The sequence below is a fragment of the Neophocaena asiaeorientalis genome, unplaced genomic scaffold (genome assembly GCF_003031525.2).
Source record: "Neophocaena asiaeorientalis asiaeorientalis breed wild unplaced genomic scaffold, Neophocaena_asiaeorientalis_V1.1 scaffold591, whole genome shotgun sequence".
Taxonomy (NCBI): domain Eukaryota; kingdom Metazoa; phylum Chordata; class Mammalia; order Artiodactyla; family Phocoenidae; genus Neophocaena; species Neophocaena asiaeorientalis.
In genome coordinates, this window is record NW_020173494.1 from 464,060 (window position 1) to 478,903 (window position 14,844).

At 37.8% G+C, this 14,844-nt stretch overlaps 2 protein-coding genes across 2 annotated transcripts in view; one reads left to right on the forward strand and one right to left on the reverse strand.

Annotated features, from left to right (window-relative positions):
• The window catches only part of LRRC49 (leucine rich repeat containing 49), a 121,061-nt gene extending 110,456 nt beyond the window's left edge, over positions 1-10,605 (reverse strand). Inside the window, exons 1-5 of the mRNA XM_024747522.1 lie at positions 10,503-10,605; positions 9,800-9,856; positions 7,480-7,567; positions 2,409-2,511; positions 870-1,073 (exon numbers count right to left, since the gene is read on the reverse strand). Coding sequence (XP_024603290.1) covers positions 870-1,073; positions 2,409-2,511; positions 7,480-7,567; positions 9,800-9,856; positions 10,503-10,550 — 500 coding nt within the window. The 5' untranslated portion in view covers positions 10,551-10,605. The remainder of the gene's footprint in view (positions 1-869; positions 1,074-2,408; positions 2,512-7,479; positions 7,568-9,799; positions 9,857-10,502) is intronic.
• A 521-nt stretch (positions 10,606-11,126) lies between these two features.
• Positions 11,127-14,844, forward strand: part of THAP10 (THAP domain containing 10) — a 16,636-nt gene continuing 12,918 nt past the window's right edge. Inside the window, 1 exon segment of the mRNA XM_024747543.1 lies at positions 11,127-11,568. Within this exon segment, the coding sequence (XP_024603311.1) occupies positions 11,140-11,568 (429 nt within the window). The 5' untranslated portion in view covers positions 11,127-11,139.

Consider the following 14,844-nt stretch of genomic DNA (forward strand, 5'->3'; position numbering starts at 1 on the left):
AACCTAAGTGTCCATCATCGGATGAATGGATAAAGAAGATGTGGCACATATATACAATGGAATATTACTCAGCCATAAAAAGAAACGAAATTGAGCTATTTGTAATGAGGTGGATAGACCTAGAGTCTGTCATACAGAGTGAAGTAAGTCAGAAAGAGAAAGACAAATACCGTATGCTAACACATATATATAGAATTTAAGGAAAAAAAAGTGTCATGAAGAACCTAGGGGTAAGACGTGAATAGAGACACAGACCTACTAGAGAATGGACTTGAGGATATGGGGAGGGGGAAGGGTAAGCTGTGACAAAGCGCGAGAGAGGCATGGACATATATACACTACCAAACGTAAGGTAGATAGCTAGTGGGAAGCAGCCGCACAGCACAGGGAGATCAGCTCGGTGCTTTGTGACCGCCTGGAGGGGTAGGATATGGAGTGTGGGAGGAAGGGAGATGCAAGAGGGAAGAGATATGGGAACATATGTATATGCATAACTGATTCACTTTGTTATAAAGCAGAAACTAACACACCATTGTAAAGCAATTATACTCCAATAAAAAAAATTTAAAAAAACAAACAAACATAAAGGCCAAAGTCTGCTATTTACTTCCGCGTAAGTTATGGCACTGGAAAGCAATAGAAATAATAAAATATACACTTAATAAATGTTACTTGGTTTGACTGAATCTTGTCAGACTGAATCTCATAAAACAAATTATGACTGAATCTAAATCCATTTAAGTAATCTTTCAAAAATTTTAGTCTATTAGTTTCTTAAGTAGTATTCAATTTTGAGTTGCCATCTAAACACCATAGGATTCAACGTTCGTCCTAAGTATAGCAAACAAAAACTGATCTGCAAAGATTACCTGTTTTTCCCCAACAGAAGGACACGGAGGGATCTCAGAGTAGAAAGCCCACTAATTTCTTCAATCTGGTTATCATATAAATCCAAGAATATTAGCCTCTGCAGATTAGAAATATTTTGGATCCGAGTTATAAAATTGTGTTGAAAGTTCAACAGACGAAGGTGTTCTTCCCCATCGATGATAGGACATACAGTCAGCTTTTGCCTAGAAAACATTTTTTAAAGTTAATACGGTTCTGATTTAGCAGTCTGCCTCCTCTTACAAATATTAATAGTAGTATCTTCATGCTCCCATGTTGTGAGGAGAAAAAGATAAATAGAACCACTTCTTGCCTCCATGAACTAAGCATTGTAGATCTAAGTGTAATTCACTCATATAAAAGCCAGTATACTTTGGCCAGGGTAATTATTAAAAGTAAGTCTCGTTCTAATTGCATTTAAAAAACTCCAACATTAATTATTTCACATAAAATTAACTTAACATCATCAAATACTCAATGTAATTGCCTTCTGCAGTAGAGGTTGAGATGATTCAAAGAACCATGTCACATAACCAGAGAAGTGCATTTGCCATCAATCCACTGCTCAGGCATTGCTAAGCTAGGAAGTTTGGTTAACCATTTGCTATCAGATATGCACTGCTAAGCTAAAGGTATGCACAGCAGAGATAGTTTCCCTGCTGGTTATAGTTCTAAGGTAAGGTTGAAATCCTTGATCCACCATTCTACTGCTGATACTTTCCTAGATTTAAAGATGGGGATCAAGTCCTAAACATACTTATGCATTCAGAATTTTTTGAGAGTTTATTTTGTCCCAGGTTCTGTTCTAGGTGCTGGAAATACAGAACTAAGCAAAACTCCCAGTGTCTGTGGAGCTTATATTCTAGTGGGAGGAGACAAACAATAAACTTAATAAGTTAAATATTTAATATGTTAGAGGGTGATAAGTGCTAAGAAGGAAAATAAAGCAGAGAAAGGGGCTGGGGACAGTCAGGGTTGAAGGAGTTACAGCTTTGGAGAGGGTGGCCAGGGAAGGCTCTCCCTAGGTGATGACACTTGAGTAAAGATCTGAAGGAGGTAAAGACAGTGAGTCTACAGATATGTGGTGGAACAGCATTCCAGGCAGAAAGAACAGCAAATGCAAAAGGCCTGAGGTTTAAGCATGCTTGGTGTATTCAAGGAGCAACAAGGAGGCAGGTATGGCTGTAGAAGGGTGAGTGAAAGAGACATTAGGAGGCTGTGAGCAAATGAGGTAAAAGGGAACTCAACTGGATAGGGCAGAGAAGCCCATGTGAGAACTATATTTTGAAGTTTTATCTATAGTAGTGTTTTAGAGTATAGTCAAGCTCTTTTACATTATATAGATATAAAATTTCTCCACATACCCTTGGAAGGATAAATTTAAAAACTGGTAACAGTGATTATACCTAGGTAGGAGAACTAAATAGCAGGAAAATAAGAGGAGGGAGAGAGACTTTTGTACCTTTCAAATCTTGTACCATGTCTATAAATTATCTAGTCAAAAAATAAGTTGTCCTCACCTTTCTAGGGTCAACCTGTCTGAGTAAAGAATTTTCTCTTCAGAAGAACGTTGGAGAATGGGAAATGATGGCATTGATGAGCTCACCAAATTAATATGATCACCTATTGAAAATGATATACAAATTACTTGATTAAGAAAAACTTTTAAAATCTTGAAACTAAAGTCACCTTATATTTGGAGAACTCTGGCACCTACAAATATCCTTTCTAGAAAATACACCTTCCATAGCTCTCCATATTTGAAATTAGTTACTAAACGTGAGCTAGTTTCTTTCCTCCTCAAACGAAAACTATGTGTTCTGTGTATACCAAATAATTTTTCCCTTGCCTTATAGATTGGTTGAAAGTATAGAACTACGCTAGTGCTATCTTTATCCCTTTATAACCTGACTCCTAATACTAAATTTTAACTCTCTTATAATTGAGATGATAGTCCCTCATTACCAGATACATTTGGGCCAGGACTATGACAGCCTGGCCGGATTCTGGACTTTGAAGGTGTCTGAATGGAAGAATCTCCAAATGCTGATAAGGAGCTCATGGTAGTTTTCATTTTCAGCCCACATAATTCTGTCACATTTGTTGTGGATGAGATGTAGGATGATTTATTACGAGGTGAAGGGCTTATTACTCTTCCATCTCATTCAAAATATCAAAAAATTTATCACAAAGCTACACAATACATGACTTTGCTACAGGAAATACAGAGAAAGTAGTTTTGGATAACAAATGTAAACCTCACATCATCCATTTTTCTTTGTATGTTCAACTACTATTGGTAGAGAATATTGCAGAGACCAAAGTGGATGTCAATAAATCTTGTACACTTGTAGTTAGGCTTGTAGTTAGGGTCCACAAGGTATGTGACACCCCTATGAGGTTTATAGGTTGTTGGTTGGATATTGCCCCTGCCATTAGGTAGCTTTCAATCTAGTGGACAAACACATATGAAATTAATAAACTGTACAGAAAAACATACACAAAATGCAGAATAAAAAAACAATATCTATTTATAATTTCACACATAAATGTGTCTGGTTATTTTTTACTTAAAGAAGATGGTCACAGATGAGTTTTGAGGGAGGTGGATATTAAGATACATTCTAAAGACCTAGAAGAATGTAGAAGAGTTAATAAAAGATGCTGGGAAGTTCCAGAAATGAAGCAATGGGTTGAGCAATGGGTCAACGGTACCAGTTTGAACACCAGAAGAAATCAACTCTATTTCCTTCTACAAAGAGAACATTTCCTAAAAGCAGCAATCGATGCTGATGGGAGTGATAAGTAGTAAAATAGAACTTAAGGTACCACAGAATTCTACTGCTTAAACTGACCAATAAAGCAAAAAGATGAACCCAAGTATAGGAAGCTAACATATTCTTTGGGAAGCCATCTTAAAATCGAGTTCCATATATATCATACTAAAGAAATGTAAAGCAGTGGTATTTGCTAACTTCTCCAGGTATGCAAGATATAAACCAAAGTATCACATACCTCACTTCTTGAACAAAATAATCAGTGCTCACATCCCACTTTTCTGAATATCAGGAAATATCAGATAACTAATAATGATGTTCTAGAGTACAAGCATTCAGAATTGAGATCATGTTCATAAATAAACTGGTCTTGTGACATGACCAGTTGCTAACAAGGTACCCAAGCAACCACGAGTCAGTAAACTGATTTGGAAATCAAAAATTGGATGGTTAAAAAACAAAAACCAGTGTAAGGATTAACTGATTAAGGATTATCTGGTCAGCTAAATACGATAAAGGAAAAACTTCAAACAATAGACAACCTTGATTTCCCTTGTTAGCATCAGAATTAGGTTTTTAAAATTATTTTGTTAAGGCTTCAAGCCATTCCTCAATTTAGAAGGCAGATTTAATAAGACTTGGGATATAGAGGCAATAATCAAGGAGTAAATTTCACTTACTTCAGTGAATAAAGGAATTTCATCCTCACACTTTTCAGCTCTTATCATACACAGAAGTCAAAATCACCATCTGCATGATGAGCTTACTATCACGATCAGTATGACATACATCATACAATAAATAGCAGGATATGAGAATGATTAGATAGAAAGGCCTTAAAATCCACAAACAAGATACTCTAAATCAGGGGTCCCCAACCCTCAATTGTTAGGAACTGGGCCCCACAGCAGGAGGTGAGCAGTGGGCAAGAGAGCAAAGCTTGCATTACCATGTGAACCACTGCTTCCGTTACCACCTGAATCATGCCCCCACCCCCGACACCGGCCGTGGAAAAACTGTCTTCCACAAAACTGGTCCCTGGTGCCAAAAAGGGTGGGGAGTGCTGCTCTAAATGACTGGGAACCAGAGTGACCTGCAATTGAAACATTCACATATTTATGTGGATATATAAACACCCACATATATATACAAATATGTGTGTATCAAACACCCACATTATATGTGGAATGTTTCATCCTGCATATGAACTGCACTACTATGTGGCAAAATTTTAATTGAAGCATTTCCTGTTATTGGTGATTTCATGTATCACTATTTAATTCACCAGATATGTAGCTTTTGTCTTCCCAATTAAATTTATAAGCTCCTTGAGAAACAGAGTTCATTTTACATTCTTTATATTCTTTGTAGAATCTAAATTCACTAGGCAATCAGTAAATTAACTAACTGATTTTCCATTATTAAGAGTAAATCAGAAATCCATTTTACATATATTATTTCTGTTAAAAAAGAAAATCATATATTCTTGCATTTTAGTATAAAAATGCTGAATGAATTCTTTCATAATTAGGATCTCAAAGTGTTTAGAGGCATAATGGTCTATGTTTGGTAAGAGTCTTCACTGCACGGCACCCTAGATACATGGATGGATGGATGGGTGAGTGGATGGACGGAAAGATGGATGGAGAGATGGGCAGTGGGATGGACAGATGGGTGGCTGGCTGGCTGGATAACACAGTACACGGTCATATATGTGTCCACTCAGCCTTACCTTTGAGATTGTTTTAGTAACCAAAATCCTGTTTCTATATTTTTCACGATTTATCATGACCTTAAGAGTCAAGCACTGCCTCTTCCTCTCTATAGACATATTATAGAATTCTTAATTAAGGGATTTAATCAATTAAGGTCTGGTTAACTGAGATTTTACTGTATAGCAGTCCCTGGCTCTTACAAAATCTCAAGGATACAGGGGTTAACACTTAACATTAATATAAAAAGCCTAAAAAAATCACATACCAAGTTTTAGACTAAGTAGCCTAACTAAAACATAGAGTTTCTTTACTTTGGACTGAGAGTACCACTGGTTAATTTATGGTGACAGGCGATTATATATGTCCAATTAATTTTGAAAAATAAGGATGAGGTAAAATTAATTATAATAATTGGGTATCAGAATGCAGTCTATTAGATAGAGATTCCTCAACTTTTCCTGATAAACTGCTACGTATAATTTTTCCAAAGTTTTGTGCCTTTGGAAGAAGAACAGTGAGTACAAAAGTCAAGAAAACAGCTACACACTGTGTGGCCTTCCTTGCATGAAACTGACTGGAACTATGAAGGAGGCACATTTGGAAACAATCAGGTACAAATGTCACAGAGAATGAGTTTGAATAAAATCTTTTAATGTAAAAAATAGGTTTATTTCTCCCTAAAGAATTAATCTGTATTTTATGGGTCATTATTTATGTACAAGAGTTTATTTATCTTTCAGGTTCACAAAATTCAGTGCCGCCATACTATTTCCTCATTAGCAAATATCTAGCAATACTTTAACACTTAAATAAACTTACCTAGCCAGACATACACAAATCTGTCTACCAACTTCCCCCTCTAACTCAAGAATACCTTGGGAAAAGTATTTAAGTTTTAGAAAACAAATTCAAGATTTATTATCAAAAATGTGAAGGAAATTCACAATACAAACATAAAAAAAATTCCTACTTGAGAATTTTCAGGTTCACATCTATAGCTCTGTGCCTAATACAGTGTCTGGCACACAGTACACACTCAGTAGATGTGTACTGAATCGAACCAAAAAAGGCAAGACACATGCTTCTTACACTGTGGAACAGCAGTTAGGTTGATGTCATGTCCAGCAATTGACCAAGACAAGAGTGTAGGATATAGGAAAAAGAAAAGTCATGTCAGATTAGATGGGCCCAAGAGGAAAGTCCAGAAGTTACAAAACAAAAAAAGAAAACTAATAAAATATTCAAAATCGCCACATGTTCATGCAGTAGTGAGATAAACAATCTAGAGAGGCCTATACTGATCAGCTCTCTCATACAAACTCCTAGGAGATGGGGACAGTACTGTATGTAAGGATTCTGTAGTGCTTAACACTAGCACATTACAGATAGCTAACAGTTGTTGGCAACCAAGTAACAACTCAAATCTTCCAAAGGAAATTTCTCCTTGAATTGAAAAATACATTTCAGAAATATAACCAGATCATATGAGGCTGTGTTTCAAAAGGTGGTCCACAAACCACATCCATCAGAATCACTTGAGGCATTACTAAAACGTACATTTCCAAATCCCACCCAAGGCCTGCAAAATCAGAATGGGGACGGGCACAAGGGAAGGGAAGCACTAAGAAGCTGCATTTCTAACAAGATCTTGGGGGATGCACACAAAAGTTTAAGGCCTTTGATATAAAATATCTATAATTATATGTGCTAGTAAGGGAAAGAGATAGCTTCTTTTCTACTCCTGACTTTCCATTCTTTCCACTGTTTCCTTATTCCCTAAAGATCTGTGTTCCCATACTCTTACCCTCACTAATTAGCTATTTTCCTAGTTCTAAGACATTATTTGGAAGATTCCTTCCCATTCTCTTGTGCAGAACCCACCCCAAACTAAAACACAACAGCTTTTCCTGTATTAGAAATAATCTACTATGCTGTGTATATAAAATCAATTCTGATTTAAACAAATTCCCAATCAATTTGGTAACCAATGAATGATGTCATTTTTAATTCAAGTCTCTTTGGATCTAGAAATTCAACATTATTAAACAATATTACTTAAAGAAGATAAACCATATCTAATCTCTGCTCTCTGACAATACCTTGCCTACTTGAGTAGTTTCTTTCAAGATCATGTTGTAAGAGTCGACCAGGGAATGATGGCGTTTCTTTATTTAGCTTGAATTCAACCTAAAAAACATTATTTAAGAAAAAAAATTTTTTGGAGAAAGTAATGAATATAATTATAAAATAACATAAAATAACCAATATATGTTACAACATAGATGAACCTTGAAAACATCATGCTAAGCGAAGAAAGCCAGGCACAAAATGTTACATATTATATGATTCCATTTATGAAATACTGAGAATAGAAAAATCTATAGAGACAGAAGGCAGATTTGTGGCTTCCAAGAGGGTTGGGAAGGCGGAATGGGGAGAGACTGCTTAATGGTATAGGGACTCCCTTTTGGGTGATAAAAACTGAAACTAGAGAGTGGTTATGGTTGTACAACATTGTGAATGTATTTAATACCACTGATTTGTACAAGTTAAAATGGTTAAAGTGGCAAATTTGATGTGATGTGTATTTTACCACACACACACACACACACACACACATACACACACACACAAATCAGAGTCAGTCTCATGAGGTCAGATGAAACCAGGCTCCAGTCTGAGCTACTTGCAATTCCTCCATACTCTCATCACAATTCAGTGATTACAAGAATCATTTTCTCAGAAGGAAAAGCAAAAAACATACAATAGAAACTAAATTCTGTTAAAAAATATCACAATGTTCTTATCATTAGAACTCCTTTAACAGTCCAATTATAACATAATAAAATTATATATCTAAACCTTCTAAGAAGGGTTTTCTCTAAATTTATTTTAAATTATTTGATAGAAGGACTGAGAAAAACAAAACCAAAACAACCTCTCATGATTAGCTACCAAAACCCCTAAATACATATCATAAAAGAATTATGATGTTTCTCATGCTACTATAAAAATTATAATAGCATTTACATTATATCCTTATGCATTATATGAGCGAAGGTATTTTCTCAGAATACATGTCCACACAAGAGAAAATGAATGGTTTGGAAAGAATCTGGATGAGGCACATAGTTCCTAGAAACATACTATGTATAATAGTGGAATAGGATCTGTCCAATGAAATCAATCAGCAAAGCTTTGGAAGGAATCCATTAGGTCCAATTACAATAAAGAATATTTTCAATTAATCTAGCTAACTACTATTTATTCAAGATAATCAAATGGCCTATTTTCCAAGTGTTTATTTCCAGATACATAATGTAATCCACAGCTGCCTCCTTGACCAATGGCGTCCTTCCATCCACCTTCCTCACGCCCCTCCTTAGCCTTCTCAGGTTTTTATCTGTAAATTCCGCCCTTCACTTCAGAGTTCCTTCAGTGACACCTACTTAACAACTTTTTAGGAAAAACCTGAGTTGTGCCAGTTGGAGGTGTCCAAATTGGTCAAAGAAGGAAAATTTGTGTTGTGTCTTGAAACACAGTTGTGTGGGAGGTGGGTGAGTATATCTGAGAGCTGAGGTTGGGGCTGGGGGGGGAGAACACGAGTATCTCAGAGATCAAATCAAAAGCCAGAAGTTATGGAAATGCCAGCGAGAATATGGGCAAACTGGGAAAAAGAACCTCATGTTCAAATCTTAACTTCTAAATAACATTTGGCCTAATATATTTCCACTGCTAATCAGTTTTTTTCTGGAATGTTAGATATGTGCCCCCAAATTATCACATTTTATCTATTATAAGATTCCATCAGTAGTAAGACATGCCATCATTTTACCCACTACTAAGAAGCAAAAACTTTCCCGATTAAACAATGATGTGCCAACAGTTTTAAGAAGGGTCCTGATTTAAGAAATGTTTAGATGTCAAAAAACCCCACCTTACCTCTTGTAATGGATGAAATAAGATTCAGTTTTTAAAAGAGGTAGGTTTTTATTTTTGGCTTTGTTTTGTTTGATTTTTTTAATTGATGTATAGTTGATTTACAATATTATATTAGTTTCAAGTGTACGACATTGAGATTCAGTGCTTTTACAGATTACACTCCATTAAAAGTTATAACAAAACAGTGGTTATAGTTCCCTGAGGTATACAATATATCCTTCTTGCTTATCTATTTTATACATAGTAGTTTGTATCTCTTAATCCTATACCCCTAATTTGCCCCTCCCCCTTCCATCTCTTTTTTGGTAACCACTAGTTGGCTTTGTGTAGGCAGAAAATAAAAATTACCTTTAGATTAGTGACCAAAGTAAATATAATTAAATTTTCCAATTTAGACTCTGCTCTTTAAATCATGCTATTTTGCAGAATATAAAACAATTTATATTCAATTTAAATACAAATCTGCTTAAATCTTACTTTGTTTTTTTCAGGAAGCGATGATGTTTGAATTACCAGATGAAGACCACAGTTCACCTACAATGTAAAAATTAAACCATAAAATATGCTTTTAACTTATACACACACACACCTCCCCAAAATAGTACACCAAGATATAACAAAAAATTAGAATAAAACAGAATGCTCGCTTTTTCCTTGTTTCTGGTAAATTATCATGTTCTGGGGACCTGCTGAAAACAATAAAATCACAACTAAGAATTAAAAGGTTTCACTGTGATTTATCTTCCAAAATGTCTGCAGCAATTTAACCCTCTACTTAGCACCTAAAGCTTTTGACACTTGCTATTTCAGGTCTAAGTAAATAGCTCAGTGAGACAGGTGAAGGAGGTGGCGGTGCCAGTTAATATTTTCTTAATTAAAAAAAAAAAAAAAAAGGAATTGACCGGTTAAAGGAATTTAAATGAAGCTTAGCCTTTCACAGCAGACCAGCTCCACCTTCTGGGAAGCCCAGATCCTGGACAAGACTTTGAATACCCATCACACAATATTAAATACCCTCCAAGTGCCTTGGTCCAGTCCAGGAATCTCAAGCCTCGGTCAAACAATAGCTTGCGTAGATTCAGAGGTGCTGGTCCCAATAATACAGCCCATCACCTAGGACAAAGACTCCAGTCAGAAAGGACGCTACTAATGGGAAGAAATAGTAGGAGACCCAACCTACGTTGCTCGCAGCCCGGCCAGAAACAGAGCGGTATTTCCCGGGAATCATGGCAGGAGACAGTCCAAGAAGATCAGTTAGATCTGCCTTAGAAGTGACGCTACAGCACAGATTCAGAGACAGCGAAAGGGGTCATCTCCCAGGCAACCCGCTCAGGAGTTACCATGGAAACTACCATTTCCGGTCTGGTCCTCCACCAAAGCACTGGCCGATGCCCTCGTTAGAGCCTCTGGTTATATTTGGGGGGCCCAAAACGTCAGCACTTCCTAGTTCTATTTTCCTGGCCTCATAAAAACAGAGCGGGAGTGTGGAGAGGAGGATAAAACGGGGAAGAGGCCGGCCAACTCGGTAGCTATGACAACCACCACTTCCGGTCCGTCCCTCTTTACGGCTCACCTCAGCTGGGCCCGCGCGAAATTTGTATCCCTCTGCCTGTGGCCACCTGCTCTTAGGGGAAGCTGCAGGGAGGAGGAGGATCTCCGAGAGCCGGGTACTTTCCCAGGTGGGGCCGCAGTTCGGCACTTCCGCCGGCCGGAGGTGGGGGAAGGAGACAAGGCGTACGCTGAATCCGGCAGGTGAGTGCTCAGGGAGTGCGCGGCCGTGCGGAGGGCCCTCATCTCCCAACCCGGAGTCAGCTGCCATGCCTGCCAGCTGCGTGGCCGCGCACTGCGGCAACACCACCACGTTCGGGAAGTCGCTGTTCCGCTTCCCCAAGGACCGGGCTGTGCGGCTGCTGTGGGACCGCTTTGTGCGGGGCCGCCGCGCCGACTGGTACGAGGGCAACGACAGGTCGGTCATCTGCTCCGACCACTTTGCTTCCGCCTGTTTTGACGTCTCCTCGGTTATCCAGAAGAACCTGCGCTTCTCCCAGCGCCTGAGGCTTGTGGCGGGCGCCGTGCCCACCCTGCACCGGGTGTCCTCCCCGGCATCTAAGGGGCAAGAAGAGGGAGACGGAGCGGGCGGCCCCGAGAAGGGAGGAGAGCCCCAGGCAGTCAGGCAGCCCGAGGCTGCCCCGGGGCCAGCCTGCTGTACACTCCTCCGGGCCAGGTAGAGGGCTGCGGCTTCACAGGTAAAGGGCCACCCAGGAGTCCCCCGAGGGTCGTTGGAGGACCCTGGGTCTGTGGCTAGGCTCCTCCACTTAGTGTCGTCTTGGGAAAGTCACCTCACCTCGAAGGTTTCTGTTTACTCAGTGATCTCCAAGAGCCTGTTTAGCATTAACACTCTGGAATTATAGTTTCTTCTACCTCCTCTTCCCCAAAACACACTCATTCTCACTCTGTCTCTGTCTCTCTCTCTCGTTCTTCAGATTATAGTCGCCTTCACTCTCCGCTCCTGAGTTTTTAAATAGAAAGTGTTTAATTTGAGAAAATCTCAAGGAATGGGGTGCTTGAAACTTTCTGCATACCGTATTACATAAGCTTGAGGAATTATCAATTATACTATCAAAATGGTGGGGGAAGGGGGATACGAGATGCTGATGAAGATGGGGCTTGCTGATAAACGATCCCTTCCCACTTCTAAACTACCTCTTGACCGACTGCCTTTAAATTAAATCGTTCCAATGAGCTGAATTTTCCTATCTTGCTCTCTTCTGCGTACTTCCTCGATACTCATAAGCATCGATTACACTTATTTTGCATCTGGTCACTACTGCCTTCTTGCCCACTTCCCATCTTAAAGAAGACTTCCCAGTCTTCTTTGAGTTAGTCAAACTTCAGCCGTATCACCATAACATAGATTAAATTATGACTCTTAATTGGATCTAAAATGTGTTCAGTTTTAGAGATAGGAAGAATTCACCAAGAAGTCAGGTGACTTGTAACCGACATTTTGGCTTTTAATATATAGAGGTATTCGTTGAATTTTAGAGCTGAAGGAAACCTAAGTTCTCATCTAGTTCAGACTCAATATTTATGCACAAGAAAGCCAGTCCAGGAGGTGAATTTCCTCAAGAGCCTTTTCTCTAGGTCTAATTGCCAGACAGAAACTCTTCTGCCATACCAACCTGCTTCCTACATTGGGGTGGATGCTTAAGACCCTTTAATGACACCCTGCAATTGTTAGGATGAAGAATAATATTATTAACACAACCTACAAGTCTCTGCATGCTATTTACCCCTGCCTGCCACACCAATCCTATCCCAGTCCACCGTCCTTGTTGCTCACTGTGTACCAGTCATGCTGATCTTTTCAATTTTTGAACATACTATATTCTTTCCTACCAATAAGCCTTTTCTCCATTATTTCATGTACTGCCCTGGAATTATGCCCCTGCCATTTCCCATCATCATCAATTGAGTCCTTTTACTTTAAAAATATGCTCAAACATCCTTCCCTTTTGCTTCCCTAATTATATATTCTCATTCTTCATACACTTCATTAGCACATATACTTCAGTTGCACTCATCACAGTTGTCATGAAATAATTGTATAATTTCCTTAATGTTTTTCCTCACATTAGAATGTAAGCTTTGTGAGAGTAGGGATCTTATCTGATTTGTTCACTATTGTATTGCCAGCAACTAGAACAATATTTTGCAAATTTAAGGAATTCAATAAATATTTGTGGAATGAATATGTGACTATGAGAGCAGTTTTTTTTAGTACAATAGAATTTCAGTTCTCTGCCAGTTTCCCTTCTCACCAAGCTGTATACCAGTCAAGACATCTGCCTCTTCCTTGAACCATCTATCCACCATCATTGCCTAGCCAACCTTTACCCAAGCCCATATATGTACATCTCTATATAGATATATATAAATATGTAGTAAAAGAGGTAAATATTAAACATGTGCCGCACACACCCTTACACCATTTTTCTTACTCATAATTTTATCATCTAATCAAAAATTGTGAGAAGAAAAGCCAGGCTAATAAAACAACCAAAGATCTTATAATACAACAAAGGGCTAACTATTGAGAAATCTAGAATAGATACCAACTCTGTTTTCCAATTAGTAAATATATCCAGCCAACACTTCTGACAATCCATATTACATTAATATACATGCTGAGTTATTAGGAAACTATGTGTAGGTTTTAATAATAGTACTTTATGTAAAGTTTAAAAAGTTTATTTAGACTTGAGAGCAATAAATTTTTAGCCGGTCTGGATTGAGAACCCCAATAGCATCTCTAAGAAAGTTTACTTGTGCCACCTTTCACTCCTTGCCCGACTCACTGTTTTTCTTTCCAAGACCAACTGACTAAACAGCAAATTTCCAGTCACTCTACAATATTTATTGAGGAGCTATTGTAAACACTGTTTTGGGTGTTTTGTGCTATAGGTAGAGAAATAGAAGTATGAATGTAGCCTATCTTTAGGGAGCTTGAGGAAAGATTAGGGGCCACCTCCAAGGAAAAAAGGGGGTTCTGATGAGCACCATACACTGATATTTTGTTTCATATAGCTAGAATTATTGTCTCTCCGTAACTGTTCATTTTGCATCCTTGTTTTTCTAACCCAACTGTATTTTTTAAACTTTAATTCAAATATAGCAAAATACAGGAAAGTGCTTAAATCATTAAATAATCAGAAACTGAACATGTGTAACTACTATAGGTCAAAGAATTAGAACATTACTAGCAACTCAAGAGCCCAAGCCTAGCTCCTCCATCCTCAAGGCAACCAAGTTTACTTTCTTTTGAATTTGATGTAAGTAGAATTGTACTGTAGGCATTTCTTGCATCTGGCCTTTTTGTTCAACATTATATTTGTAAGATTCATCCATATTGTTGCATATAGCAGTAATACGTTTGCATTACTATATAGCAGTTTATTGTACGAATATACCAAACAATTTTTTTATCTCTTCTGTTGTTGGACATTTGGGTTGTTATCATTTTGGGGCTATTAGAAGTAATCCTGCTGTAAACATCCTTCTACATGTCTTTATCATATGTGCACACGTTTCTGATGATATATACCTAGAATTTCTGGGACATGGTATTATATTAAACTTCAGTAAATAATACCAGATAATCTTCTAAAATAGTTGTACTAATTTACACTACTAGAAGCATAATCAGAGTTTACGTTGTTTCACATTCTTGCCTACACTTGGATTGTCGGTCTTTTACATTGAGTTTTTTGAAGGGTGTGTAATGGTGGTTTACTTTGCTTTCTCATTTCATAAATGACATTAGTAAGGGAACAACTTTTCACATGTTAATTGAACATTTGGATAGCCTCTTTGGCGATATTCCGATTTTTCTGTTGGATTGTCTTTTTCTTGTTGATATAGAGTTCTTAATAAATTCTGTCTTCAAGTCCTTTGTCAGTTAAATATGCTTTAACTACCTTCTCCTCTTCACTCTTTTTTTTTTTTTTTTTTTTTCCCTCTTC